General features: G+C 58.8%; 2 protein-coding genes across 4 annotated transcripts in view; both read left to right on the top strand.

Moving 5' to 3' along the window:
- Window positions 1–16,020, top strand: part of DDB1 (damage specific DNA binding protein 1) — a 19,295-nt gene extending 3,275 nt beyond the window's left edge. Inside the window, exons 4-27 of the mRNA XM_065685101.1 lie at window positions 1,128–1,349; window positions 3,862–3,976; window positions 4,088–4,185; window positions 5,731–5,889; window positions 6,247–6,330; window positions 6,483–6,599; window positions 6,948–7,050; window positions 7,214–7,289; window positions 7,920–8,028; window positions 8,210–8,388; window positions 8,475–8,638; window positions 8,717–8,824; window positions 9,566–9,773; window positions 10,544–10,639; window positions 10,836–10,947; window positions 11,789–11,912; window positions 12,211–12,375; window positions 12,751–12,845; window positions 12,983–13,153; window positions 13,920–14,029; window positions 14,188–14,357; window positions 14,623–14,725; window positions 15,060–15,183; window positions 15,351–16,020. Coding sequence (XP_065541173.1) covers window positions 1,128–1,349; window positions 3,862–3,976; window positions 4,088–4,185; window positions 5,731–5,889; window positions 6,247–6,330; window positions 6,483–6,599; window positions 6,948–7,050; window positions 7,214–7,289; window positions 7,920–8,028; window positions 8,210–8,388; window positions 8,475–8,638; window positions 8,717–8,824; window positions 9,566–9,773; window positions 10,544–10,639; window positions 10,836–10,947; window positions 11,789–11,912; window positions 12,211–12,375; window positions 12,751–12,845; window positions 12,983–13,153; window positions 13,920–14,029; window positions 14,188–14,357; window positions 14,623–14,725; window positions 15,060–15,183; window positions 15,351–15,434 — 3,096 coding nt within the window. The 3' untranslated portion in view covers window positions 15,435–16,020. The remainder of the gene's footprint in view (window positions 1–1,127; window positions 1,350–3,861; window positions 3,977–4,087; window positions 4,186–5,730; window positions 5,890–6,246; window positions 6,331–6,482; window positions 6,600–6,947; window positions 7,051–7,213; window positions 7,290–7,919; window positions 8,029–8,209; window positions 8,389–8,474; window positions 8,639–8,716; window positions 8,825–9,565; window positions 9,774–10,543; window positions 10,640–10,835; window positions 10,948–11,788; window positions 11,913–12,210; window positions 12,376–12,750; window positions 12,846–12,982; window positions 13,154–13,919; window positions 14,030–14,187; window positions 14,358–14,622; window positions 14,726–15,059; window positions 15,184–15,350) is intronic.
- Window positions 16,021–17,638: 1,618 nt separating this feature from the next.
- On the top strand, window positions 17,639–26,167 carry VWCE (von Willebrand factor C and EGF domains). 3 transcript variants are annotated; one of them, XR_010613897.1, is made up of 21 exons: window positions 17,639–17,825; window positions 18,170–18,264; window positions 18,879–18,968; window positions 19,098–19,226; window positions 19,317–19,433; window positions 20,078–20,194; window positions 20,387–20,515; window positions 20,606–20,922; window positions 21,004–21,100; window positions 21,185–21,267; window positions 21,863–21,950; window positions 22,090–22,175; window positions 22,503–22,620; window positions 23,278–23,363; window positions 23,524–23,620; window positions 24,141–24,223; window positions 24,378–24,468; window positions 24,562–24,644; window positions 24,748–24,823; window positions 24,932–25,785; window positions 25,912–26,167. XR_010613897.1 is itself a non-coding variant. In XM_065685525.1 (20 exons), exons 1-20 carry the CDS (start codon window positions 17,716–17,718, stop codon window positions 25,432–25,434), a joined length of 2,595 nt encoding a protein of 864 aa, XP_065541597.1. In that variant the 5' UTR covers window positions 17,685–17,715; the 3' UTR covers window positions 25,435–26,167. The 3 variants fall into 3 exon arrangements, 2 of the variants coding, with proteins under 2 accessions (XP_065541596.1, XP_065541597.1); XM_065685525.1 differs by having other exon boundaries at window positions 17,685–17,825; window positions 24,932–26,167; XM_065685524.1 differs by lacking the exons at window positions 24,748–24,823; window positions 25,912–26,167 and having other exon boundaries at window positions 24,932–25,365.
- The last annotated feature ends 155 nt before the right edge of the window (window positions 26,168–26,322 follow it).

Raw genomic sequence — 26,322 nt, forward strand, 5'->3', positions numbered from 1 at the left:
TATATTTTCCATTACTCTGGTTTATGTGGATTAAAATGGCCCTTCTGAGCAGGTCACAATTCCATATGGATCCTTGGCTTTCTGTTAGTCAGTAGCCAAATGCTTTCCGTCACTTGTCAAGCCAAAATATCTTCCATCTGTTTCCAAGCACTGAGCTTCTGCTGATCGACTGTTGCTGAAGCTGAGCAGGGGGTTATGGGCAGGAGATGTAGGTGGACATGTCCCATCAGTAACGTGTCAATGTGTTTGGGGAGAAGTCCTTAATCTTCTTATGCCGCAGTTCTGCTTCGTGGCATATGGAGATGCTGATATCAGCCCCCACCGGGTGACAGTGAGGGGCCTGTGGAGGCAGATAACGGGGTGTCCTGGTTATCAGGAGGGTGATTTTGGGTTGTGGGTATCAAAGCGCTTCACAGCAGTGGAGGGCATCACCTTCCATCAGGTCTAGGAAAGCAATGGAGTCTCTGAGGTTATTCAGTAGAGAGCTGGGGTTAGAAAACCAGTCACAGGTTCTGCTCCTGGAGTGCCAGGTTCCCAGCAAAGAGCAAGTTCCTGCAATGGGAGCTCTGATGGGAAGGTGTGGAGACTTCAGAGCAGCTTCCAGTGTCTGAAGGGAGCTACAAGGATGCTGGAGAGGGACTCTGCATCAGGGATGGGGGTGATAGTACAAGGGGTGATGGGTTCAGACTGAAATAGGGGAAGTTCAGGTTGGATCTGAGGCAGAAGCTCTTCCCTATGAGGGTGCTGAGGCGCTGGCACAGGGTGCTCAAAGAAGTGGTATTTGCACTCCCATCCCTGGCAGTGTTCAAGGCCAGGTTGGACACAGGGGCTTGGAGCAAGCTGCTCCAGTGAAAGGTGTCCCAGCCCATGGCAAGGGTTGGAACTGAATGATCTGAAGGTCCTTTCCAGCCCAAACCATTCCATGATTCCACGACCTGCTGTTTAAGGCAGGAGATGCCTCAATTGCCTTTGGTACCACCTATTTAAACACCTATGGAGAGGTGTGCAGGGAGTTGTTCCTCAGCTAAGGGGTGGTAGCTCTTGTACCTGCTCTTCTCCAGCCCCACACAGGGATCTCTTATCTAACCTCTCTTTCTCTGTCTCCTCTCCATGGATCCCTGGCTCAGGATCGCATTGGCCGCCCCTCGGAGACCGGCATCATCGGCATCATTGACCCTGAGTGCCGCATGATCGGCCTGAGGCTCTATGATGGCCTCTTCAAGGTCATCCCCTTGGACAGGGAGAACAAGGAATTAAAGGCTTTTAACATCCGCCTGGAAGAGCTCCAAGTCATTGATGTGAAGTTCCTCTATGGCTGTCAGGCTCCAACCATCTGCTTTGTCTACCAGGTACCTTGATTTCAATGGGCAGAGGCACCAGCCAAGGGCTTGGAGCAGTAGAAGGGTCCTGCAGCTACCAGCAGGCAGTGCTTGGGATGGAACAAGAGGTGGTTCTGCCCTCCTGCAGGCTCATTGTGTAGCTGAGGAAAGTCTGTTTTCCTCTGTGCTGCTTTTTTCCCTTCCTGGGAGAGAGGAAACAACACTCCCATAGGAAAACTGAGGAGCTGATGTGTCAGATGGGACCATTTCCTTGTTAAACATGGGGTGCATGGATCTTCCCAGCAAGTGCTGAGCACAGTTAGGACCAGGGTCACTTGTTTCCTACAGGCATTGCAGTGAGACCTGAGCCTTCCCCTTAAAAAAAAAGGGAATGTCTTGTGTGGCCACTCAGGAGTGTAAAGAGGGGCCATCACCTCTCATCTTGCCTGGGTCCCCACAGAGGCAGTGTTTGTAGGCTCTTCTGCTGCTTACTTTGAACTAAAGAGCCTTTGCTGTGCTGACTGAGCAAGGGATTATCTTTGCTGTGTCAAATTCCAGCCCAGACTGGGCTTAGCTGGAAGTTCCTGGTGCAGCAGCAGATGGGATCTGCTGTGAGCTTAGTTCTGCTTCATGGTGGCAAACTCCTACCATAAAAGCTTCTGTGCAACAACAGAGACTTGGTTATTCCCTCTCTGGGTGCTATGGGACACCCCCCCCCCCCAAACAGTTACTGAGTAAAAGCATGGGGAAGAAGCCACTTTGTCACCATGGGCCTGGGAGGGCAGCTCCAGGTCAGGGCAGTTCTTTGCTCTGTGGGAGCTCAGTGCTCCAGAGCACTGAAAGAGGAGCTTGGTGACCCCATGTAGTCAGCAAGTCAAGTCTTGCCCTGCGAAGATGCCAGATCTCCGGATAAACCAGGAGATCTGTTAATGGATCACTCATTCTAAGCATGTATGTCACAAAGGAAGAGTAAATTAATAGCTTGCTCCATGTCTAACCCTTAATCCAGGTTTTCTCCTCGCAGCAGGAGCGAGCTGGAAGCTCTGCCTGACTCATTCAGCCTTACATAAAGCTCTGGCTCTGTTTTAGGCCCTGGGGTGTCTGAATCGTGTGTATGTGTGTGAAGAGGGGGATGTTTCCAAGCTGCTGCTTGGCTTCCTTCTCAATTTATCAATCATTATCATAGGATTTGGACCGAAGAGAATAACAGGGAGAGGATGTTTGTGCCGTTGTGAAAGTGGAGGAAGGTGCCACAAAAAAAGGGGAAGTTGGCAAAAATAGATGCAGAAAAAGGCTCGAGAGCTGCTGTGGGGTGGAGCGAAAAGGTGCAGAAATGGCCAAGGTTTCCTGAGTGCCTCCTCTGCCCTTTTCACAGCCCCATTTCAGCTTTCTCCTCCCCAGAGCTGTTTCTCCTTCAGTTTCCCCGTCTCGGCCTGTGCTGCTCTTTGCGTCCCTCAGGCTCTGGAGCAGCATCAGTGAGGATGTTTCATAGAATCCCAGCCTGGTTTGGGCTGGAAAAGAGCTTAAAGCTCATCCAGTTCCAACCCCAACACCTTCCACTGGAGCAGCTTGCTCCAAGCCCCTGTGTCCAACCTGGCCTTGAGCACTGCCAGGGATGGGGCAGCCACAGCTTCTCTGGGCACCCTGTGCCAGCGCCTCAGCACCCTCACAGGGAACAGCTTCTGCCTGATCTTTACTCAGATCTGGAAGGCGGTGGCGTAACAAATGAAGAGGTGAACACCTCTTTATAGCCTCTTTTGTGAGCAGCATCACTAAAGAAACATGATTCCCTCTGATTTAGAGCTTTGTCGTAGCATCTTAGACATGAAATGGGTCAGTGGGTTATGTTCAAAGCCCTCTCTGTGCTTTGGGTGCTCATATATCTTTTCCTCATATGGGTTTCTAAGTGCTTGTTAGCACAGACCACCTTTTCCATAGTGGGGTGTTGATTTGGGGGGCCTCTTCTCCACCCACCACATAGTGAAACCCACATGGAATTGCTCCCTTGACGACCTTTCTGCATATCAGGAATGGTTGAAATCACCACTGGGCTTGGAATATTGGAATGGCAGAGCCTTCGGGGGGGTTATTCATCAAGCAGGTTATGCTTCCTCAGGAAATGAGGCTGAAAGGTCTGAGGAGCATCAAATAGGAGCTCAGTGGCATCTGAATTGCTACAGCAGAGCTCAGTTGAAGCTGGAGGTGAAGGTGATAGTATAGTGCTACTTGTGCCCAGCTGAATACAAGTCCTAGCAAAATCTCTTGTCTAAACCCACAGAAAGCAGTTTTCAGTCTCTTTTTGGCCCAGGGGTTTATTCAGAGCTTGTTCTACACCAGGATAAGGTGAAGGAGAGCATCAGAGGGTGTGTTCAGACAACGTGTGTGGTTTGTGGGAGGATGAAGAGGAGGTGGACAAGGTGGGAAGCCTCAGGATGAGGCTCTTGCAGGAGATGAGGTGGAGCCTCCTTGCCTCACAGGTTGGAGTCTCAGTGCACCCGAGGCTGTGGCCATTGCACATCATCCCCCGTGGCTTCTCTTTCAGGACCCTCAGGGTCGCCACGTGAAGACGTACGAGGTGTCCCTGCGCGAGAAGGAGTTCAACAAAGGGCCCTGGAAACAGGAGAACGTGGAAGCTGAAGCCTCCATGGTCATTGCAGGTTGGTTCTGCTCTGTCGAAGATCTTCCCTCTTGTTTCTTCCTCAAGGCTGAGCTCCTCAGCTGTGCTGCAGGGGTTCTCCAATGAGCCCTTTATCTTCTCCCCTGCACAGTGCCAGAGCCTTTCGGAGGCGCGATCATCATTGGGCAGGAGTCCATCACCTACCACAACGGAGACAAATACCTGGCTATAGCTCCACCTATCATCAAGGTGAGTGCCTGCTGAGACCCAGAAATGTATCCCAGGTAGTTCCTCCTTTCCCAGGCATCTCTTAGAGTCCTGGTAGGGTATTGGGCTACTTGGAGTCATGAATTCAACTGCTCTTGTCTCCAGGTCTGCTCTAATAGGGCCACTCGTTCCCAGACTGGGTTTAGTGAGCGTGTTTCACACCATGCCTGGTCCCTGGTTTGGGGGGCTGGGGGATCGTGTGATGCTTGTATTGGCGGCTCTGCCTCTGTGGAGTGCCTAGAAATGGTGCAGTAAGGCTGAAATCATGCCTGGGCCCCAGAGAAAGGGCTTAATCAGGATGTAGAGCATGGTTTGGGCATGGGTCCAGGCCAGAGCCTGCTTTCATTTCAAGCAGGAAAAGATATGAATGTGGCCCTTGGAGACCTGAGTCCACCAGTGTGTGATTGGGGCACTTGTTTAAAGGGAGCCAGAGCTTGTGACAGAGGCTGAGCTTGTGGCTTTTGTCAGAGGGATGGACCAGTTCCCACATTGAAACAGTGCAGGAAGCACAAATGGCACAGCTGAGGTGCCACCTGGGGCTGAAAGAGGCTGGAGCTGGGATCAGAAGCTCCTTTTAAGCTGGGAATAACGATGGGCTAGGAAAGAGGAATAAATCTGGATTAAAGAAGTCCTATTGTTGTTGCCTGAATGCTTCAGGCTCTTGGACCACTGCTGGAGCTCTGTGATGGAGATACTGGAGCAGGCAGAGCTTTGACCTGCAGGCAGCGTGCAGGCACATCTGTGCTGAGGCCAGTGGGATGTTTGCATCCAATATAGATCTGCAAGATGAGGAATTTCTTAAACCACAACCAAATCTGTTGACAGGAGGCCAGGCAGCATCCATCTGCAGAGCTTGGGGCCGGAGATGCAGCAGAGCTTGGAGCTCTGCAGGTCCCAGGTAGCATCCCTGAATCCATGGAAGGGGCAGCGTTTGGAAAACAGCTTCTCTGAGGGCATCTTGCCTGTGCTGTGAAGAAGCCAGTGACGAGAGGGGCTTGGGACAAGGGCCTGTAGGGACAGGCCAAGGGGAATGGCTTGAACCTGCCCGAGGGGAGACTGAGATGAGCTCTTAGGCAGAAGCTCTTCCCTGTGAGGGTGCTGAGGCGCTGGCACAGGGTGCCCAGAGAAGCTGTGGCTGCCCCATCCCTGGCAGTGCTCAAGGCCAGGTTGGACACAGGGGCTTGGAGCAAGCTGCTCCAGTGGAAGGGGTCCCTGAACGATGAACATTGGAACTGGGTGAGCTTTAAGGTCCCTCCAAACCCAAACCATCCCGTGATCCTGTGTTTAATTTAGGAACGTGAGATGGTTCCTAGCACCTGAAATGAGACTGTTTGACCACAGGTTGTGGTTGTGGTCACTGACACAGATGGTTGAAGGGTGGATCCAGCTCTACAAAGGAGAAGTGGGTCTTTGCCATGGTTACAACCAGCAGCTGGTACATGGTGGATGGACATGGACAGGCATGGACCGAGATGGTCCAAGATGCCCCTTTGGGTTCCTAAAAGTTCCCTCCTCCTTTACATGCAGCAAAGTACAATCGTGTGCCACAACCGTGTGGATCCCAATGGATCCCGTTACTTGCTGGGAGACATGGAAGGACGCCTCTTCATGCTGCTCCTGGAGAAGGAGGAGCAGATGGATGGCACTGTCACCTTGAAGGACCTGCGCGTGGAACTGCTCGGCGAGGTAGGACCTGGTCACATCGTGTGGCCCTGTCACCTCTCACCGTGGGGCTGGGAGGCTCCATAGGATAGAAATGCTCCACGGAGGACTGTTTTGGAGCCTGAAATGGGCGGTGTTTCACAGTTGTCCTGGATCTGATTGGAATTTGGTGGGGAATTCCCTTTGGGAGCACCTCAAAGTCTACACTGTCTTCCCAAGGTTTTGCCTGGTGCTTATGTGCTATCCCTGGGAGGCGCTTGGACTCTCCATCCTGTGCCCAGGGTCTCCCTATGGGGCTGCACCTCAGATGTGCTGCCTGTGGGCTGTGACAGGGTCCTTTTCTCACCCGTGATGCTTCATCTGCATCTTCTCACTTCCCAGACATCCATAGCAGAGTGTTTGACCTACCTGGACAACGGAGTTGTGTTCGTTGGCTCTCGCCTTGGGGATTCCCAGCTTGTGAAGGTACAGCAGCTCTGTGTGTGCTCAGACCGGGGTTTGTACACGTTTCTTTTCATCTGGGGTGTATGTGGATCAGTTTTCCTTCCCCTTGTCTGCTCTAAACCCTTTCCAGCTGGTCTTGCATGTCGAAAGCTGACCATTGTGTTCATTCACAGCTCAACGTGGACAGCAACGAGCAGGGCTCCTACGTGGTGGCCATGGAGACCTTCACCAACCTTGGGCCCATTGTTGATATGTGTGTGGTAGACCTGGAAAGACAAGGCCAAGGGCAGGTAATGCTGCTTCTGCTTTGCTTTGCTTGGTGTCTGGGCCAGCCAGATGTATGCACGTGAGTTGTCCATGGGAGGAAAAGACCATAAACCATTTCCCGGAGGATCTCAAAGTCTTATCCAGCTGCAGGGATGGTATTGAAGAGTGATATGAGTGGGAAGGCTAATTCTTGGATAACCCTGTTCCTGAGGCAACGGTTGCCTTTGTGCAACAGGGAAAGAGCAGCTGCCGAAAGCCTTCCTTTGGGAAGTGAAGATGGGTTCCCCGTCTCCCTCTGAACCCATTGCTACAGGGAGGAGAGGGGCAGCCTCCCAGGAATGGTGGGTAAAGATCACCTCCTTTTCCTGCAGCTGGTCACATGCTCAGGTGCATTTAAAGAGGGCTCACTGCGGATCATCCGGAATGGCATTGGGATCCATGAACATGCCAGCATTGACCTGCCAGGGATTAAAGGTGCGTGAGCTCCTCAGTGCTGGCACATACAACCCGCAGCCTCAGAGGGTCTGCTGAGGACACATCATGTGCACGGGCGGAGGCTGGGATGGGGGGCAGGTTCTTGCCACCCACCAGCTCTTGGAATACCCCCGGGAGCCAACTTGTGGCCTCTTTGTTGCAGGATTGTGGCCCCTGAGGTCAGATTCTCATCGTGAGACGGACAATACGTTGGTGCTGTCCTTCGTTGGCCAGACCAGGTGAGGCAGGGTTAAGGCTGAGCTGGGCTCTCAGCCCCATATTGGAGCATGATCATAGAACAGTTAAGGTAGGGTTGGAAAGGACATTAAGATCATCCAGTTCCAGCCCCTGCCATGGGCAGGGACACCTTCCACTGGAGCAGCTTGCTCCAAGCCCCTGTGTCCAACCTGGCCTTGAGCACTGCCAGGGATGGGAGTGCAAATACCACTTCTTTGAGCACCCTGTGCCAACACCTCACCACCCTCACAGTGAAGAGCTTCCTTATATCCAACCTGTTTCAGTTTGAGCCCATCACCCCATGTCCTATCGCTACAGTTGCTCTCCAGCATCCCTGTAGCCCCCTTCAGATACTGGAAAGCTGCTCTGAGGTCTCCACGCAGCTTCTCTTCTCCAGGCTGAACAGTCCCAGCCTGGCTCCTTACGGGAGCTGCTTCAGTCCCTGAGCATCCTCATGGCCTCCTCTGGACTTGCTCCAACAGCTCCATGTCCTTCTGATGTTGGGGACACCAGCACTGCACACGGTGCTCCAAAAGGGGTCTCACCTCTGGTGACAGAGGGGCAGAATCACTTCCTTCAACCTTTAGTCACCCATATCTAATGATATAACAGGAGTTCTCTTTCTTTCTTAGGGTTCTTATGTTAAACGGAGAGGAGGTAGAAGAGACGGAGCTCACAGGGTTTGTGGATGATCAGCAGACCTTCTTCTGTGGCAATGTGGCACACCAGCAATTGATCCAGGTAATTCCAGTTCTAGGGCACTGCAGATATGTCTCTTGTGGTGATCCCGCATCCCTTATTGATGTTGGGCTAACCCAGACCTGCCTTGCTTCTCTGGGGCAGGGTTTGGTGTCCTTCCTTGGGCCGATGTGGGAAGGAAGGTGTTGTTCTAGCTCTGAGCAAAGGGGTTCTCTCTCCCCAGATCACCTCTGCCTCTGTGAGACTGGTTAGTCAGGAGCCCAAAGCCCTGGTGAGTGAATGGAAAGAGCCCAATGGCAAGAACATCAGCGTGGCTTCCTGCAACAGTAACCAGGTTGTGGTGGCTGTGGGACGAGCCCTGTATTACCTGGAGATCCGACCCCAGGAGCTCAGGCAGATCAGGTGGGTGCAGGTCTCCCATCCCAACCTGGGGGCTCTCAGCCTCTCCTGTCTGCCTTTGGGCTCAGGACTGACACCTCTGCTTCCAGCTGCACAGAAATGGAGCATGAAGTTGCCTGCCTGGACATCACCCCGCTGGGGGACAGCAATGGGATGTCCCCGCTGTGTGCAATCGGGCTCTGGACTGACATCTCTGCCCGCATCCTCAAGCTGCCTTCCTTTGAGCTGCTGCACAAAGAGATGCTGGGAGGAGGTAGGAATCTCCTGGGGGCTGCTGGGTGGTCCTGGAGGAGTCCTGACTGACGTCAGCCTTCCCTTGTGCTCCCTGCAGAAATCATCCCTCGCTCCATCCTGATGACAACCTTTGAGAGCAGCCACTACCTCCTGTGTGCCCTGGGGGATGGAGCGCTCTTCTACTTCGGGCTCAGCCTTGAGACAGGTGAGTACAGGGCCCAGCACTGAGCTGCCTGCTGGTGAGAGAGGCTGGACATGTGCCCTCTCATGTGCTCGATGTGTTTTCTGTCATCCTTCCAGGGAGCTCTCTTTCCTACAATCATGGAATGGTTTGGGTTGAAGGGAGCTTAAAGCTCATCCAGCTCCAACCCCTGCCACAGGCAGGGACCCCTTCCACTGGAGCAGCTTGCTCCAAGCCCCTGTGTCCAACCTGGCCTTGAGCACTGCCAGGGATGGGGCAGCCACAGCTTCTCTGGGCACCCTGTGCCAGCACCTCAGCACCCTCACAGGGAAGAGCTTCTGCCTAAGAGCTCATCTCAGTCTCCCCTCGGGCAGGTTCAAGCCATTCCCCTTGGCCTGTCCCTACAGGCCCTTGTCCCAAGCCCCTCTCCAGGTTTCCTGCAGCCCCTTTAGGCACTGGAGCTGCTCTAAGGTCTCCCCTTCAGGAGCCTTCTCTTCTCTGGGCTGAAAAAGCCCAATTTTTCCATGTGTTCCCTCTGTGATGGGGTTGTGCTCAGGCTGTGAGCACTGGGAGTTGATGGATTTCTCCAGTGAACTGTGGAGAAAGGAGATGGATGGATGCTTACTTCCATTCCTTAGCTGCCCTGTGCTGACAGCAGGATGCGTTTGCCCCCACTCTTTACTTCTCAAGGTGCTGCAGCCCCATTGCACTCTGCTGTGTTCCTCTTATGAGCTCAGCTCCCAACACCAGGCTCCTCTCCTGCAGGTTTGCTGAGCGACAGGAAGAAGGTGACCCTTGGCACCCAGCCCACTGTCCTGAGGACCTTCCGCTCTCTGTCCACCACCAACGTGTTTGCCTGCTCTGACCGTCCCACCGTCATCTACAGCAGTAACCACAAGCTGGTCTTCTCCAACGTCAACCTGAAGGAGGTGAACTACATGTGTCCCCTCAACTCGGATGGGTATCCTGACAGGTGAGTCTGCTCCTTGCCTCGTGGGGCGTGCGGTGGGGAGGGTTGGGTTGTGGAAAGGGATCCAAACTGCAAGCACAGGCTGGGGGGGGGAGATGGGATGGAGCAGCTTGAGGAGAAGGACTTGAGGTGTTTGGGTGAGGAGAAGCTCCCCATGACCTGGCTTCAGTGTGTGCTTGAGCCCAGAACCCCCCCTTGTGCTGGGCTGCACACTCAGAGCCTGAGCTCTGGGAGGGGATTCTCCCTGTCTGCTGCCCTCTGGGGATACCTCAGAGCAGCTCCAGTGCCTGAAGGGGCTGCAGGAAACCTGGAGAGGGGCTTGGGACAAGGGCCTGTAGGGACAGGCCAAGGGGAATGGCTTGAACCTGTCCGAGGGGAGACTGAGATGAGCTCTTAGGCAGAAGCTCTTCCCTGTGAGGGTGCTGAGGCGCTGGCACAGGGTGCCCAGAGAAGCTGTGGCTGCCCCATCCCTGGCAGTGCTCACGGCCAGGTTGGACACAGGGGCTTGGAGCAAGGTGCTCCAGTGGAAGGGGTCCCTGCCTGTGGCAGGGGCTGGAGCTGAGTAAGCTTTAAGCTCCCTTCCAGCCCAAACCAGGCTGGGATTCTGTCCTGGGATCAGCAGTTTTGAGGGGTGTGGAGGAAAGGGAGGTTCTTGAAATGCCACCTGTATTTAACAGTTGGACTTGATGACCTTAAAGGTCTGTTCCAGCCTAGCTGCTCCTATGATTGTGTGCTACAAGCACCACTGCTCATGTGGTTTTGTTTCCTCACAGCTTGGCATTGGCCAACAACAGCACCCTGACAATTGGCACCATTGATGAGATCCAGAAGCTGCACATCCGCACAGTTCCCCTCTATGAATCACCCAGGTGAGCTGGAGAAGGAGCCTGCCTCGAAGGTCCATGCTCTGCTGCATGGGACAAGCTTGGGGGAAGACTTCATGGTCACTGTTGTGGGCTTGTGCTGAGAGCACTCTGGGCAAGCAGACAGCTCTGTCTGCAGAGCCTCTGTGCTCTCCTTGCAGTGCCTTGTCCTGCCTCTCACACAGCTCTCTTTGTCCCACAGGAAGATCTGCTACCAGGAGGTGTCCCAATGCTTTGGGGTGCTCTCGAGTCGTATCGAGGTGCAGGATGCCAGTGGAGGCACCACCGCACTCAGACCCAGCGCCAGCACCCAGGTGAGGGGGAGCTGCAGATCATCCTGAGCTCTGGGCTGGGGGCTTCGTAGGTCCTCAGGCCAACACATGATGCAGATCATCCTTGACAGTCTTCTCTTGCAAAGCAATGAGTGCAAGCAGCCTGAGAGGAGATGGGGTGATAAGAGATCTCCAAGGGCCCTTTGGCAGCCTCAGCATCCCTGTTGTGTGCGGTCACCTTTGGGTGCTGCTCCTTCAGGCTTCCATAGAATCACAGAATGGTTTGGGTTGGAAAGGACCTCAAGATCATCCAGTTCCAACCCCCCTGCCATGGGCAGGGACACCTCACACTAAACCATCCCACACAAGGCTTCATCCAACCTGGCCTTGAACACCGCCAGGGATGGAGCACTCACAACCCCCCTGGGCAATCGATACCAGTGCCTCACCACCCTAACAGGAAAGAATTTCCTCCTTATATCCAATCTAAACTTCCCCTGTTTAAGTTTGAACCCATTACCCCTTGTCTTGTCACTACAGTCCCTGACAAAGAGTCCCTCCCCAGCATCCCTATAGTCCCCCTTCAGGTACTGGAAGGGATACAGGCATCTGTTTGGTCTCAAGTGGTTTCCCTCTCCCAGGGGTGTAGCACAAGTGGCCTTCAAGGCAGTAGCACTGGTGGAAGCTACAACAGTAAATTCTTCTGTGGATGCTGTTGCTCAGCTCTCCTCCAGGGATTGTGTCCCTTTACTCGGGTCCAGGGAGCTCCTTGGGTCACCTTCTCTCCCATTCCTTTTCCTGGTCTCTGGCTGCCTCAGCCCATGTGGAGCAGCGTGAGGACATGGTGGCAGCACAAGGATGTGACTGACTCTGTGTGTCCTAGGCCCTCTCCAGCAGTGTGAGCACCAGCAAGCTGTTCTCCAGCAGCACAGCCCCCCATGAGACATCCTTTGGAGAGGAGGTGGAGGTGCACAACCTGCTCATCATAGATCAGCACACCTTTGAAGGTACCAACCCCAAATGTTGGCTCTACCAGAGTCCAGGACGAGCCCATGAGTGTGGGGCTGAGTTTGGTGGTGGGGAGATCCACACGTTCCTTCGGTCAGAATGTGTTTCCTGGCAGAGTATCGGCCCAGGACACCGGTTTGAGGCACAGTGGGGTTTGATGGCACACGGTGGTGGTGGGAGACAGGAGATTGGATCTACTTGGGACATGTCTTAAGTTTTCAGCTGCCCTACCTGGAGGTGCTGCCTACCAGGCCCTGGGAGGACTCAGTTGTCTTCTGCCTCTCCCTCTGTGCACAGTGCTTCACGCTCACCAGTTCCTACAGAACGAGTACGCCCTCAGCCTGGTCTCCTGCAAGCTTGGCAAGGACCCCAACACCTACTTCATCGTGGGCACTGCCATGGTGTATCCCGAGGAGGCAGAGCCCAAGCAGGGCCGCATTGTGGTCTTCCACTACTCCGATGGTAAGAGCGAGGTCTTCTCCTGGGGCTGAGTTCAGCTGCTTGAGATGAGAGCAGAGATGAGCTCCTCAGACCCAAAAGGTCTCATGTGCCAGGAGCAGGTAGAGTTTTACCAGAGGGTCCTGCTGTAAGCTGCCCATAGACAGGGTCTGTAGGGGCTGTCACTGCTCCCATCTCCTAGAGAAGCCCAGGAATCCTTTGCCAGGATCCTGGGATTCCTTTCTGAGTGTCTGCCCCTGCTGTCGCATCACTCCTTGTGTTACTTGCCCACAGATCCCCTAAGAGAGCAATGTTTAGAGCAGCTCATGTGAATCCCCTTGCCTCGCCACCCTTGGGAATGCAAGGAAAGTAACCATGTGGTGCACGGCTTTATTCCAGGGAAGCTGCAGAGCCTGGCTGAGAAGGAGGTCAAGGGAGCTGTGTATTCCATGGTGGAATTCAATGGGAAGCTCTTAGCCAGCATCAACAGCACGGTAAGGCTCTTGCATGACCCTGCCTTGTTTTGGGACCGCATTTGGCTGTCAAGTCAGGTCCCTGATCCCTATGGAGGAGCCTGTCCTGGCTGGTGCGGGGTGTCCATGCTGGCTCAGAGCACTGTCCCTGCCTTCAGGTGCGCCTCTACGAGTGGACGGCAGAGAAGGAGCTGCGCACGGAGTGCAACCACTACAACAACATCATGGCTCTCTACCTGAAGACCAAAGGGGACTTCATCCTGGTGGGAGATCTCATGAGGTCCGTGCTCCTCCTCGCATACAAGCCCATGGAAGGGAACTTCGAGGAGGTGCGTTGAAGGTGATAGAAGCAGTCTGGCTCTGCCCACCTTGCAACCCTTTGAAGGCAAAGATCATGGAGACATCAGAGCAGCTTCCAGTGTCTGAAGGGGGCTGCAAGGATGCTGCAGAGGGACTCTGCATCAGGGACTGGAGTGATAGGACAAGGGGTGATGGGTTCAGGTTGGATGTAACCCACTCTAGTGCAAGGTGTCCCTGCCCATGGCAGGGGGTTGGAACTGGAGGAGCTTTAAGGACCTTTCCAACCCAAACCCTTCTATGGTCTAGGGCTGTGCGATGAGAGCAGCATCACCCAGGCATGCTTCCATATGGATCCCTGTGGTTTGTGGAGGGATGGATCTTTGGACTTCCCAAGGAACTGGGCAGTGTACCAGCAGCCTTGAGAAGAGCATGCTCTGGGTGCATGCTTGCTGCCTGCCAGGGTGGGGAGCTGCCATCTGGAGTGCCTGTTGTCCGGTTGGAAGAGCTCAGTGTGAGCGTAGCTGCAGCTCTGGCGGTGCGGGGATGGAGCAGGCACTTCATCTGTTGGAGAGGCTTTGGGCTCTCTGGGCTTGCCATGGGAATGCTGTGGCATCACCTGAGCACCACATGGACCATCTCCAGAAGGCACTTGGTGCCTTTCCCACTCCGCTGCTTCATCCAGCAGAGAGGCCAGCCTGGATCCTCGCTCTGAGTGGCGGTGCTGGGTGGAATGATGATGCTGGATGACAGGAAGAGCCATCTGGGCTCACTGGCTCTCCTCTTGTGCCCTTCCAGATTGCCCGGGACTTCAATCCAAACTGGATGAGTGCTGTGGAGATCCTGGACGATGACAACTTCTTGGGAGCAGAGAATGCTTTCAACTTGTTTGTGTGCCAGAAGGACAGGTGAGCCGCAGGGACAGGACCTTCTGCTCTCCCCCCCATCCCAGCTAGGGGCAGGGAAGCTGGGAGAGGAGCGTATCCAGCTCCGAGGAGTGACGTGGGAGCAGGGGAAGGTCTCGGGTCCCCCCAGCGCAGGCTAACCAGGGCGCTTTGCCTTGCAGTGCGGCCACGACCGATGAGGAACGTCAGCACTTGCAGGAGGTGGGGTTGTCCCACCTGGGGGAGTTTGTCAATGTCTTCTGCCACGGCTCTCTGGTCATGCAGAACCTGGGTGAGACCTCCACCCCAACCCAGGGCTCGGTTCTCTTCGGCACAGTCAATGGCATGATCGGTAAGGGTCTCATCCTGAACGGAGGGCGGGAGGTGCCATCCCTGCTGCTCCTCCTGGGCTGGGTTCCCTCGTGTCTCTGTTCTTCTCCATTCCTCACTCATAATCCCCCCAGGAACCTGCTTTTCTCTCTGGATTGCTTCCAGAAGAGGGAAGTCCTCTGGGTCTCCTTGAGCACTTCCTTATCCCATCTCTCCCAGCACAATTCCAGTGCCAGCAACTTGCTGGGATGAGCCCTGATCCTTTACCTCTGCTTTCCCCTTTACAGGCCTGGTGACCTCACTGTCAGAGAGCTGGTACAACCTCCTCTTGGACATGCAGAACAGGCTGAATAAAGTCATCAAGAGCGTGGGCAAGATTGAGCATTCCTTATATCCTTCCACCGTTCCCTCTGGAGCCTGCGCCTGTGGGATGCTGGAGAGGTTTCTTCCTGTTGGGATACCCTGGTTGGGATGGACAGCAGCTGGAGAGGGTGGTTTTGAGGTCTGTAGGTGCCAGCACAGGGCTTTGTGCTCATCGAGGAGGTAGGGATGGGTCTATCTTGGGTGGGTTTGAGGTTGAATCTGGCTTGGTGGTGGCCCTAGGGTCCTCCTGATGTGGCACTGGCAGCCTGGGGCATCTGCTGTGCTCCTCCCCGGGGCTGGGCTCATTATTCCTTATGGATTGGGCTTATTCCCTATGGGTTTGGCTCCTTGACTGGGGTACCTGGAGATCGTTTCACACCGAGCGCAAGACGGAACCGGCCACTGGGTTCATTGATGGTGACCTGATCGAGAGCTTCCTGGACATCAGCAGGCCCAAGATGCAGGAGGTGGTGGCAAACTTGCAGGTGAGATGGGGTTTATCCCTCTTCGATCCTTCACAATCCCGCTCGGGAATCCAGGCTGTGCTAAAGGAGTCAGATCCCAACCGCTCCCTTCCTCCGAGGCGATGATCTGGGAATGCTCTTGAGCTCTTCCTGCTGCCTCCAAGCTCTGAGCCCTCCTCTCCTTGCAGATTGATGATGGCAGTGGCATGAAGAGGGAAGCCACCGTAGACGACCTCATAAAGATCGTGGAGGAGCTGACCCGGATCCATTAGCAGGATTCGGGCTCATTCCCAACCGCCTTCCTCCATGGAGAGCAAAGGAATCTTCCCCCCACCCACCCCGCTCCCGGCCCTGCACCAAACACCAGCCATGGTGGCCCAAGGGAGCCATGGGGAAAGGAGGCTCGGGAGGGGATCCAGCTTCTCTGGGGGGTGTTCCTCAGGCACCGCATCATCTCCTGCTTGGATTTAGGAATCCTATGGACTCTGCTGACCCGGAGCTGGTTGCTGTGCTGAGGCTGATGGGATGCCCTGGCCTGGATTCCCTCTTCACTGCTGTCTTTAGCATCTTCCCTTCTTTCCGTTTTGCTTTGGATTCTTATGGATTCGTTGGGATTTCTTTGGAAGAGGAAGTGAAGCTGCCCTGGGGGTGAGGGCTGGAGTGGGGGGGAGGCATCTGGGGGTGGGGAGGGGGGGTGAGGCACGGAGAAGGATTCCTTTGCGTCCCAAGTGCTGAAGCCGAGCAAGGATGCTCCTCTCGGCACAGGATCTGGGCCTCGCTCCGGGAGGGAAGCTCTGGGAGCAGTTGGTGGTTTCTGAGTTTTACCAAATAAAGTAGTCCAAGGTCTGGCTCCTGGCACCCGGCTCCTCGTCCTCCCTGCGGAGCCGGAGGGATTCCCCATTCCCACTCCAAGGCGTTTTTTCCCTGCGTTTAAGACACTATTCCATGCATTCCTGGCCCTAGAGCAGCAGCGCTTGGAAGCACCCACCCTGGCAGCAGGCACCCGTAGTGGAGTGGATGGGAGTCAGAGCTCCTTCTCCAGCAGCCTTTTCCTTGTGCTCAGCCCTCATCCCTATGGATCTGGGGGATCAGGATGCGATTTCAGCCTCATCTTGCATCATCCCAATGACTGCTCATTACCTCTGTTCTTGTTCCTTGTGGCTCTGAGCTGAGCCTGGCTCTTATGGAGACATCGTCTGCTCCATCACCTTCTCCATAGGGAAGAGGGGGACCAGACCCCCCCTCTGCTGCTCCTGCCCTCCTCTTCCTCAGCGAGGGACCCTTCCTCAGGGACTGGATAGGACAAGGGGTGATGGCTTCAGATGGAACCAGGGGCAGTTCAGGTTGGAGATAAGCTCTTCCCACGTCTCTGTCCACTGGATCTCACCCGGTGCACGATCCCCATCCATAACCCCTCACGTTAAGATCCCCGTGCCCCATCCTGGGCAGGTTTTCCCTAAACCCCTCCGTCCAGCAGCACTTTTCCAGCAGCAGGAGGTGGGCAGCATCCTGCATCCTTCTTCCTGGCAGGAGAAGGCTCCATTCGGACATCACCCCCGCCACACACACACACAACCGACGGCTCCAAGGACCACATCAGCCTGGCTCCGCATGGCTCCTGCCTGCAGCCCTGGGGATGCTGGCAGCATCCCAGCACTGGGATCATGTCCATATCCCCCCCACACCTTGTTGTGACCACCTTGGGGGTCCTGCCGCCCCCCAAACCCACCCTGTTCCCCCACTTAACACCCTTTAACCCTCACTTCTAAGCATGCAGGGGGTGCCTGATGCTGTATCCTGCTTTGGTGACCCCAACCTTGGACAGGGCTGTATAGGGGGGTGGGGGAAATCCTTATGGAATGGGGACCTGGAGCCTGCAGGGATTGACCAGGGAGCAGCACTCGCCCTTTGCTCCCTCCTATCAATCATTTACCTGCCTCCGACCTTCGCTCCAGCCCCGGCCCTTTGGTTGGGGGGGAATTGCTTGCTTGGGGGTGACCCCATTGCACGGGTACCCCCAAACCCCCCCCCGTTGGGTGCCCCCCAGCACCCCTTTGGCCCCTTTATCTGCTGCGTGCTCCTCTCTGGTGGGTCCCTGTGCAGGGCCGGGCAGGCGGCCCAGTGCCGCCAGGAGGAGGAGGAGGAGGAGGAGGAGGAGCGGTGGGGAGAGGCCACGCCGGAGCTTTGCCAGATGTGGGAAAGGGAGAGAATAAAAGGGGGGGGGGGGGGGAGCGGCGCCCATTCCCCGCATCCCTGAGCCCCCCCCCCCTCCCTGCGGCCGGGCTCGGAGCCGCTCGCTCCGTCCATGGGGGCCGGGCTGGGTGCGAGCATCCCCGTGCAACGCCTCCGTGTGCGGGCGCGGCGCCGGGTGCCGATGGGTCCCGTCCCCCCCCCAACCCCCGCAGCGCTCCCCGCTCTCGCCTCCCTCCACCCCCCGCATTGTTCCCGGCGTGGAAGCCGGGAGGAGGAGGAGGAGGAGGAGGAGCAGGGCCAAGGGCCAGGCTGCGGGAGGCGCCCGGCGCAGCGAGGCAGGAGCGCCCGGCAGCCCCTGTCATGTTGCGGGCGCTGCTCCTCCACGCTGCCTGGGTCTCCGTGCTCGGCCCGGCCGGCCCGGGCCGGGCGCATCCCGGCAGGAAGAAGCCGCCCGGCTTTGCCGTCGAGAGGTACCCGCGGCTTCCCCCTCTTCCTCCTTCCCTTCCTTGCCCTTCTCCCGGCTACACCTGGGTCGAGCCGTGCCAAAGCGGCTCCGGTCCCATCCCCGTGTGCCCTTCCCTCTGCATCCGCCTCCTGCTCCCTTGTCCCCGCTTTGGGGCACGGCTCTGCCTCCAGCCCGCTTGGTCCTGGGCTCACTCCCCCCCCCCCCGCCGCCGTGCGCTGCCCGGTGCAGCGTGGCCGTGGGCATCCCCGATCCCACGTTCCCCAACGGCCCAAGGAGCGAGCCCGGGACCCCTGCTCTGTGCCGGGGGGGGCGCGATGGGGCGGCCTCAGCCCCTCATCCCTCGCACAGGCGCCGCGTGGGGCCCCACGTCTGCTTCTCCGCCTTCGGCAGCGGATGTTGTCCCGGGTGGATGCTGTCCCCGGGCAGCGGGCAGTGCACCCTGCGTGAGGAGCGGGCTACGGGGGGGCTGTGGGGGTCCTTGCGTGAGGAATGGGATCATAGGGGGGATATGGGGGTCCCTGCATGAGGAATGGGATCGTAGGGGGGCTATGGGGGTCCCTGTCTGAGGAACGGGCTCATGGGGGGGATATGGGGGTCCCTGTTTGAGGAATGGGCTATGGGGGTCCCTGCGTGAGGAACGGGACCGTAGGGGGGATATGGGGGTCCCTGTCTGAGGAACGGGCTCATGGGGGGGATATGGGGGTCCCTGCGTGAGGAACGGGCTCATGGGGGGGATATGGGGGTCCCTGCGTGAGGAATGGGCTCATGGGGGACTATGCGGGTCCCTGTGTGAGGAATGGGCTATGGGGGCCAATGGGGGTCTCTGCGTGAGGAACGGGCTATGGGGGGCTGTGGGGGTCCCTGCGTGAGGAAAGGGATCATAGGGGGGCTATGGGGGTCCATGTATGAGGAACGGGCTCATGGGGGGCTATGGGGGTCCCTGCATGAGTAATGGGATCGTAGGGGGGCTATGGGGGTCCCTGCGTGAGGAACGGGCTTATGGGGGGGCTATGGGGGTCCCTGCCCTCCTCACGGCCTCTTGTCCCCTCTCCCGCAGCGCTTTGCCCCTTCGGCTGCGGCGATGGTTTGTGCATCGCCCCCAACCTGTGCTCCTGCCCCGATGGAGAGCAGGGCATCACCTGCCCAGGTACCAGCCCCGCCATCCCCATCCCTGGCAGGGGCAGGGCTGCTCCTGCCGCCATCCCTACGGGATCCAAGGGGCAGGCTGGGTGGGCTCCGAGCTGCCACGGCCGCCCTGTGCTCCCCGGTGTTCCAGAGCCCCCAGGGACGTGCGGGGAGTACGGCTGCGACCTCGCCTGTAACCACGGCGGGTGCCAGGAGGTCGCCCGCGTCTGCCCCCTCGGCTTCTCCATGGTGGAGACGTCCAACGGGATCCGCTGCACGGGTGAGAGGGGCGGGGGGGGGGGGGGGGGCCGGGTGGGGTGCGGGGGGGGGTCCCGCATCTCCACCGCTCCCTTCCCTTCCCACCCCGCAGACATCGACGAGTGCCTGAGCGCTGCCTGCGAGGGGCGCTGCGTGAACACCGAGGGCGGCTTCGTCTGCGAGTGCGGCCCCGGGATGCAGCTCTCTGCCGACCGCCACCGCTGCCGGGGTGCGCGGGGGCAAGGACCGGGGGGGCTGGGGCAGGAGCAGCTCCCCATGGCCCGGCTTCAGCCCGGACACCCCCCCCCCCCCCGGCTGCATCCGCAGCTGCTCAAGGGGGGGGGGGATCCGGCCCCTCTGCTCCCTGAGATCCCACTTGGATGCTGCGTCCGGCCCTGGTGTCCTCAGCATCAGCGCATGGAGCTCTTGGAGCGAGGGCAGAGGAGGCCCCAGGGATGCTCAGGGGCTGGAGCAGCTCCCGAATGGAGCCAGGCTGGGAACAGTGGGGCTGCTTAGAGAGCTCGGAGCAGCTTCCAGGGTCTGAAGGGGGTACAAGGATGCTGGGGATGGACTCTTCATCAGGGATGGGACAAGGGGTGATGGGTTCAAACCGGAACAGGGGGGATCCAGATTGGGTGTAAGGAAGGAATTGGATGTCAGGAAGGAATCCTTCCCTGGGAGGGTGCTGAGGCGCTGGCACAGGGTGCCCAGAGAAGCTGTGGCTGCCCCATCCCTGGCAGTGCTCAAGGCCAGGTTGGACACAGGGGCTTGGAGCAAGCTGCTCCAGTGGAAGGTGCTGGGGTTGGAGCTGGGTGAGCCTTAAGCTCCCTTCATCCCAACCCATCCCATGACTCCACGATCCTCTCCCTGCAGACACAGACGAGTGCTTGGCCACCCCGTGCCAGCACCGCTGCAAGAACAGCATCGGCAGCTACCGCTGCTCCTGCCGGCCCGGGTACCACCTCCATGGGAACAGGCACTCCTGCGTGGGTGAGCACCGCCTCCGAACCCCCCCTTCCCTCCCCACAGCACGAATCCCATGGGATGGAGGCGACCGTTGAGCCCGTTGATGTGTTGTTACCTCCTTCTCCTTGTCCTTCCGTGGGCTCGGGGCTCCTGAGCCCATTCCTGGGATAACGGCGACATTCCCGGGATGCCTCCGCCACATCCCCTTCTTCCCAGATGTCAACGAGTGCCGGAGGCCGGGAGAGCGCCGCGCGTGCCAGCATTCCTGCCACAACACCCCGGGCAGCTTCCAATGCTCCTGCCGGCCCGGGTACCGCCTCAGCGGGGACAGGGTGTCCTGTGAAGGTACCATCCCCTCCGGGTTGCCATTGGGAAGCGGAGCGGGATGCTCCCGTTCCCTGCCCCAAGGGATGCTCCCGTTCCCTCTTTTCCCAGGTTACCCCAAATCCATCCTGGCTCCATCGCCCATCCTGCAATCCCTGCAGCATCCTCCCACCCTGCTCCTGCTCCCTCCTCCCGGCTCCGGGGCATCCCTATTGGTCCCCAGGGGCTCCCCTTCATCCCAGCTCCCGGCTGCGGCTCCCGGCACCCAGTTCCCCCCCTCCTCTCCTGCGGTCCCGGCCACGGAGCCATCCCAACGCGGAGCTCCCGGATCCTCCACCCCATCAGCCCCGCGCTGCTGGGACCGGGGCATCCCGCGGGATCCCGGTGCCCGCTGGATGGAGCCGGGATGCCGGAGCTGCTCCTGCCTGGTGAGCACCGTGTGTCCCCCCCTTGTGTCACCACCCCCCCAGGCCCCCATGGCCCTGCTGAGCCCCCCTGTGCCCATGCAGGGGGGACAAGTGCTCTGTGAGGCCCTGACCTGCCCCGCGGTGCCCTGCTCCCATCCATTGCCTGCTCCGAGCGGGAGCTGCTGCCCCACTTGTGCAGGTGAGCCCCAAATCCCTCCCCCCCCCATCCCCATCCCAGCCCCATTGCATGGGGCACCCCCCCTGACCCCCCCTGGTCCCGCAGGCTGCCTGCACGAAGGGGTGGCCCGGGCTGAGGGCGACGTCTTCTCCTTGTCCGATGGGAATTGCACCGTCTGTGTCTGCCTGGTGAGCACACGGCATCCCCCTTGTCCCTACATCCCATCCTCCTTGGCCCCATGAGCCCTGCATCCCATCCTTCTTGGCCCATGTCCCCTGCATCCCATCCTCCTTGTGCCCATGTGTCTCCTGCATCCCATCCCCTTTGTGTCCATGTCCGCTGCATCCCACCCTCCTTGTCCCCATGATCCCTGCATCCCATCCCCTTTGTGTCCATGTCCGCTGCATCCCACCCTCCTTATCCCCATGATCCCTGCATCCCATCCTCCTTGTGCCCATGTTCCCTACATCCTATCCTCCTTTTCCCCGTGTCTCCTACATCCCATCCTCCTTGTCCCCATGATCCATCCCTGCATCCCATCCTCCTTGTCCCCGTGTCCACTACATCCCCTCATCATTATCCCCACATCCCCTGCATCCCATCCTCCTTGTCCCCATGGTCCCTGCATCCCATCCTCCTTGTCCCCAGGGACAGGGAGCATCCCCCTGCATCCCAATTCAGGCTGACGGACTGGGATGTGCTATCGCGGATGCTGCCCTGCCACGGTTCCTCCATGCCTGAGGAATGTGGGACCTTGTGGCAGCTCCATGTTCCCCTCCACAGGCTGGGAACATCTCCTGCATCTCCCCAGAGTGCCCCCCCGGCTCCTGCCCCAGCTCCTCCTCCTCCGACTGCTGCTCCTGCCAGCCCGGTGGGTCCGAGACCCCCATCCCTTGGGATGTGTGGGGCAGGGGGACCCCAGGCCCTGCCGGGATGGGGATGGGGCTCAGGAGGAGCTGTGCTTTGCTCCATGATCCCATTCCTGCTCCTGCTGCCTCCCTCCTCCCCAGCCAAGTGCAGCTTTCGGGGTCGGATGTACGCGCACGGTGCCCGCTTCAGCCTGGATGGGGATGAGTGCACCACCTGCGTCTGCAGGGTAGGTCCTGCGGTCCCCAGGGATGCTCCAGGGCTTCCCTGTATTATCCTGATGGATGGGAAGCAGGGATGCTCCAGGGTTTCCCTACATCATCCTGCTCAATGGAAACCAGGGATGCTCCTGGGCTTCCCTGCATCATCCTCATGGGGGGGGGGGGGGGGGGCAGGGATGCTCCAGGGCTTCCCTGTATTATCCTGATGGATTGGAACCAGGGATGCTCCTGGGCTTCCCTGTGTTATCCTGATGGATGGGACCCAGGGATGCCCCAGGCCTTCCCTGCCCCTTCCAGGGGGTCCATGCCCGGGGTGAGCGCTGCCTTGTCCCCAGGCTGGCGAGGTCGAGTGCTCCTTTGCCCCCTGCCCTGCCCTGGACTGTCCCCAGCACCAGCGGCAGCTGAGCCCCGGGCAGTGCTGCTCCAGCTGCAGGGACCCCCCGGCCCCCGCCGGTGAGGACAGGGGTGGGAGGGGAGGGATGGGGTGGGGTGGGTGGGATAGGAAGGGTGAGATGGGTGGGATGGGAGGGGAGAGGATGGGGTGGGGTGGGATGGGATTGGACGGGATGGGTGGGATGGGATGGGATGGGATAGGATGGAATGGAATGGAATGGAATGGGATGGAATTGGTGGGTTGCAATGGGATGTGGTGGGATGGGAGGGAATGGGATGGGATGGGATGGGGATGGGGATGGGGATGGGGATGGGGATGGGGGCGGTGGGTGGGGGTGGGGGTGAGACGGGACGGGACGGGATGGGATGGGATGGGATGGGATGGGATGTGGACGGAAGGGACGAGATAGCAGAAATGCTTGGAACCAAGGAAAATGTCATTGGGGCGATAGTGAGGATGGGATGTAGGGGATATGGGGACCAGAAGGATGCAATGTAGAGGATGTTGGGACAAGGAGGATGGGAGGTAGGGGACATTTGGGGACAAGGAGGATGGGATGTAGGGGACATGTGGACATGGAGGGCAGGGGAGCTGGATGTGGGTGCACAGGGACTGGCAGGGCATCGGGAGGCTGCCGTCCCTGCGGGTCGGAGGTGGGCGATGGGTACCACACACACGTGGTACCCACGTCCCCTCCATCCCACCTCCATCCCAAGGCTGCTTCCTGGATGACAACGGCGTGGAGCTCCCCATCGGACAGATCTGGTCTCCGGGCGATCCCTGTGAGTTATGCATCTGCCAGGTGAATGAGAACCTGCTCTGCTCCACTCCTCCCCTCGGAATGCCGGGCTCCTCACGGCCACGATCCCTGGCACTCCCCTTGCCTCGGTGGGGGGGGGGGGGGATTGATCCCCATGGATTTGGGCAGCCTGAGGTCTCGGTCAAGTGCTTCTCCCCTGCAGGCTGATGGCTCAGTGAGCTGCAAGAGGACAGACTGCGTGGAGACGTGTCCCTATCCCATCCGCATCCCTGGGCAGTGCTGCCCCGACTGCTCCGCAGGTGAGGATGCTGCTGGGGGCATCCGCTGTATCCATAGGGATACAGGGAGGTGGGAGCAGGGCACCGGAGCTGGTGCAGGGCCTGGAGCCCAAGGGTGCTGGGGAACGGCTGAGGGACCTGGGGGGTTCAGATGGAGCAGAGAAGGCTCAGGGGGGACCTGATGGCTCCCTACAAGTGCCTGACAGGAGGATGGAGCCAGGAGGGGCTGGGCTCTGCTCCCAAGGAACAAGGGATGGGACAAGAGGAACCGGCCTCAAGCTGCCCCAGGGCAGGTTTAGATGGAGCTGAGGAACAATTCCTGCCCCAGAGGGTGCTCAGCATTGGAACAGGCTGCCCAGGGCAGGGCTGCAGGCACCGGCCCTGCCAGTGCTCCCAAACCCCATAGACAAGGCCCTCAGTGCTATGGGTTATGGCAGCCTTGGGGTTGGACTTGATGCTCTTAAAGCCCTTTCCCAACCCCATTGACTCAATGGGGGCTCCAAACCGAACTCCAAACCCCAAATCCCCCCTTTCCCTCCAGGCTGCACCTACATGGGGAGGATCTTCTACAACAACGAGACCTTCCCCTCCGTCCTGGACCCGTGCCTCAGCTGCATCTGCCTGGTGAGGGCTGGGAGGGCACCACGAGATGCTCTTGGCTCTTCGCCCCACGGCTTCAGCCCAGGTTTCTTCCTCCTTTGCAGGAAAAAGCCTTGGGGAATTCCCCCTTTTCCACCCCCCCATTCCCGGTGCGGGCTCTAATTCCCATCTCTCGCAGTTGGGCTCGGTGGCCTGCTCCCCCATGGACTGTGCCATCTTCTGCACGTACCCCTTCCACCCCGAGGGCGAGTGCTGCCCCGTCTGTAACGGTAGGGACCAAAGGGGACAACCAGGGGGGTCCTGGCCCCACCTTGTGTGTGTCCCCCCCCCCATCACCCCCCCCCATCGCTGCCCCCTCATAGACTGCAACTACCAAGGTCGGAAGGTGGGGAATGGCCAAAGCTTCACCCCCGAGGGCCAGCCCTGCACCCGCTGTACCTGCCAGGTGAATGGGGGGGGACATGGTGGTGGTGGCAATGGGGGGGGACTATGGGGGGGTGGGGGGGGAATGGGGGGGGGCTGACCCCCAACCTTCCCCTCGGTACCAGCTCGGGGAGGTGAGCTGCGAGCAGAGGCTGTGCCCCCGGTCCTGCGCGGAGCTCGCTGCGCCCTGCCAGGCTCAAGGTGATGCTCGGGGTGATGGGGTTCAAATGGGGACCCCCCCTGCACCCATACAGCCCATGGGGGTCCCTAAGGGGGAGGTGGGTGCTAACGCAAAGCATCTCTCCATAGCCACAGACGTCCGGCTCCCGCTGCAGAGCAGTGACCTGGCCCCATCCTCATCCTCATCCCCATCCCCATCCCCATCCTCATCCCCATCCCCATCCCCATCCCCATCCTCATCCTCATCCCCATCCCCATCCCCATCCCCATCCTCATCCCCATCCCTATTCCCATCCCCATCCCCATCCCTGGCCCCAAGCCATGAGGACACCCCCACTGCAACCCCAACACCCCCCCCATCATCCCGCCCCCCCCGGCCTCGCCTGGCCCAGCTCCTGCTCCCCAACGCAGCCCCCCCCGGCCCCTCTTTGGGGGGTGCAGGGGCTGGGGAGCCCCCGAAGGCCACGCTGAGCCCCTCGGGGCACCCATCTCTGCCCCCCAATGCCCCCTCTGAGGCTGGAGCCCCCCCGGCTCCCACAGGCAGCCCCAGAGCTCAGGGACCCCCCAGGGACACAGAGCCCTCTGCTGTGACCCCAGCCAGAGGGGAGGGCCCCGGGGCCATGGCCCCATAGGGACCAAGTGGCACTTGGTGAGGATGGAGAGGAGGAGGAGGAGGAGGAAAAGGAGGAGAAGGGGTCTGCAGGACCAGCAGGTCTGGCCCACCAGGCCCCTGCGGTGACGGGTGGCACCGGAGGGGGTGCCAAGCAGATAGGGTGGGCAACAGCATCCTGGATCCCATGGGTGCATCCCAGGCCCCACAGATGCATCCCAGCTCTACGGGTGCATCCTGGCTCCGGTGGGTACATCCCATCTCCCTTGGATGCATCCCGGCTCCCATGGGTGTATCCCTACTCCCATAAGTGCATCCCAGCTCTATGAGTGCAAGCTCATCCCAGCTCCAAGGGTGTACCCAGCTCTCACAGGTACATCCTGGCTCTCATGGGTACATCCCACATCCCATGGGTGCATCCTGGCTCCCATAGGTGCATTCCAGGTCCCGTAGGTGCATCCCACCTCCCATGGGTGCATGGGCACTGCTTGTCTCTCAGGCAGAGGCTGCATGGTCCCTCAGGAGCACCCCCCATCTCCCTGGAGCATCCCTAAGGAACCCCAGCCCCAAAGGCTGGATCCCCCCAGCAGGATGGTGCAGGGAAGCCCTGGAGCATCCCTGGGGACCCCCAGCCCCAAACCAACCCCCCCCCCCCCAAGTGCCTCATGCACCCCTGGGGTGCCGCTGCCCCAGCTCCTGGCCTGGGGACATGGGACCTGCCCTCCCTGTCACCAATAAAGTCACCCTGATATTTATGCCCTCTCCCCTTACTCCTGCTTGTACCTACTATAGGGCTGCTCTAGGTGTCCTCGGAGGGGGATTTGGGATGTGCAGCCCCCCCCCGGATGGTGCTGGAGTGTTTATCCCCCCCTGAGTTGGGTTTGGGAACAGGAGGGATGTGCCTTGTCCC

The sequence above is a fragment of the Lathamus discolor genome, chromosome 6 (genome assembly GCF_037157495.1).
Source record: "Lathamus discolor isolate bLatDis1 chromosome 6, bLatDis1.hap1, whole genome shotgun sequence".
In the NCBI taxonomy this organism is placed as follows: domain Eukaryota; kingdom Metazoa; phylum Chordata; class Aves; order Psittaciformes; family Psittacidae; genus Lathamus; species Lathamus discolor.

What these genes read in the sequence shown, in the direction of transcription:
- VWCE (XM_065685525.1), top strand. Translation starts at nt 17,716, where the DNA reads ATGTTGCGGGCGCTGCTCCTCCACGCTGCCTGGGTCTCCGTGCTCGGC. An exon ending in CCCGGCTTTGCCGTCGAGAG is followed by an intron (nt 17,826 to 18,169) that starts GTACCCGCGGCT and finishes TCCCTCGCACAG; the next exon opens with GCGCCGCGTGGGGCCCCACG. An exon ending in GGACCCCCCGGCCCCCGCCG is followed by an intron (nt 22,621 to 23,277) that starts GTGAGGACAGGG and finishes CTCCATCCCAAG; the next exon opens with GCTGCTTCCTGGATGACAAC.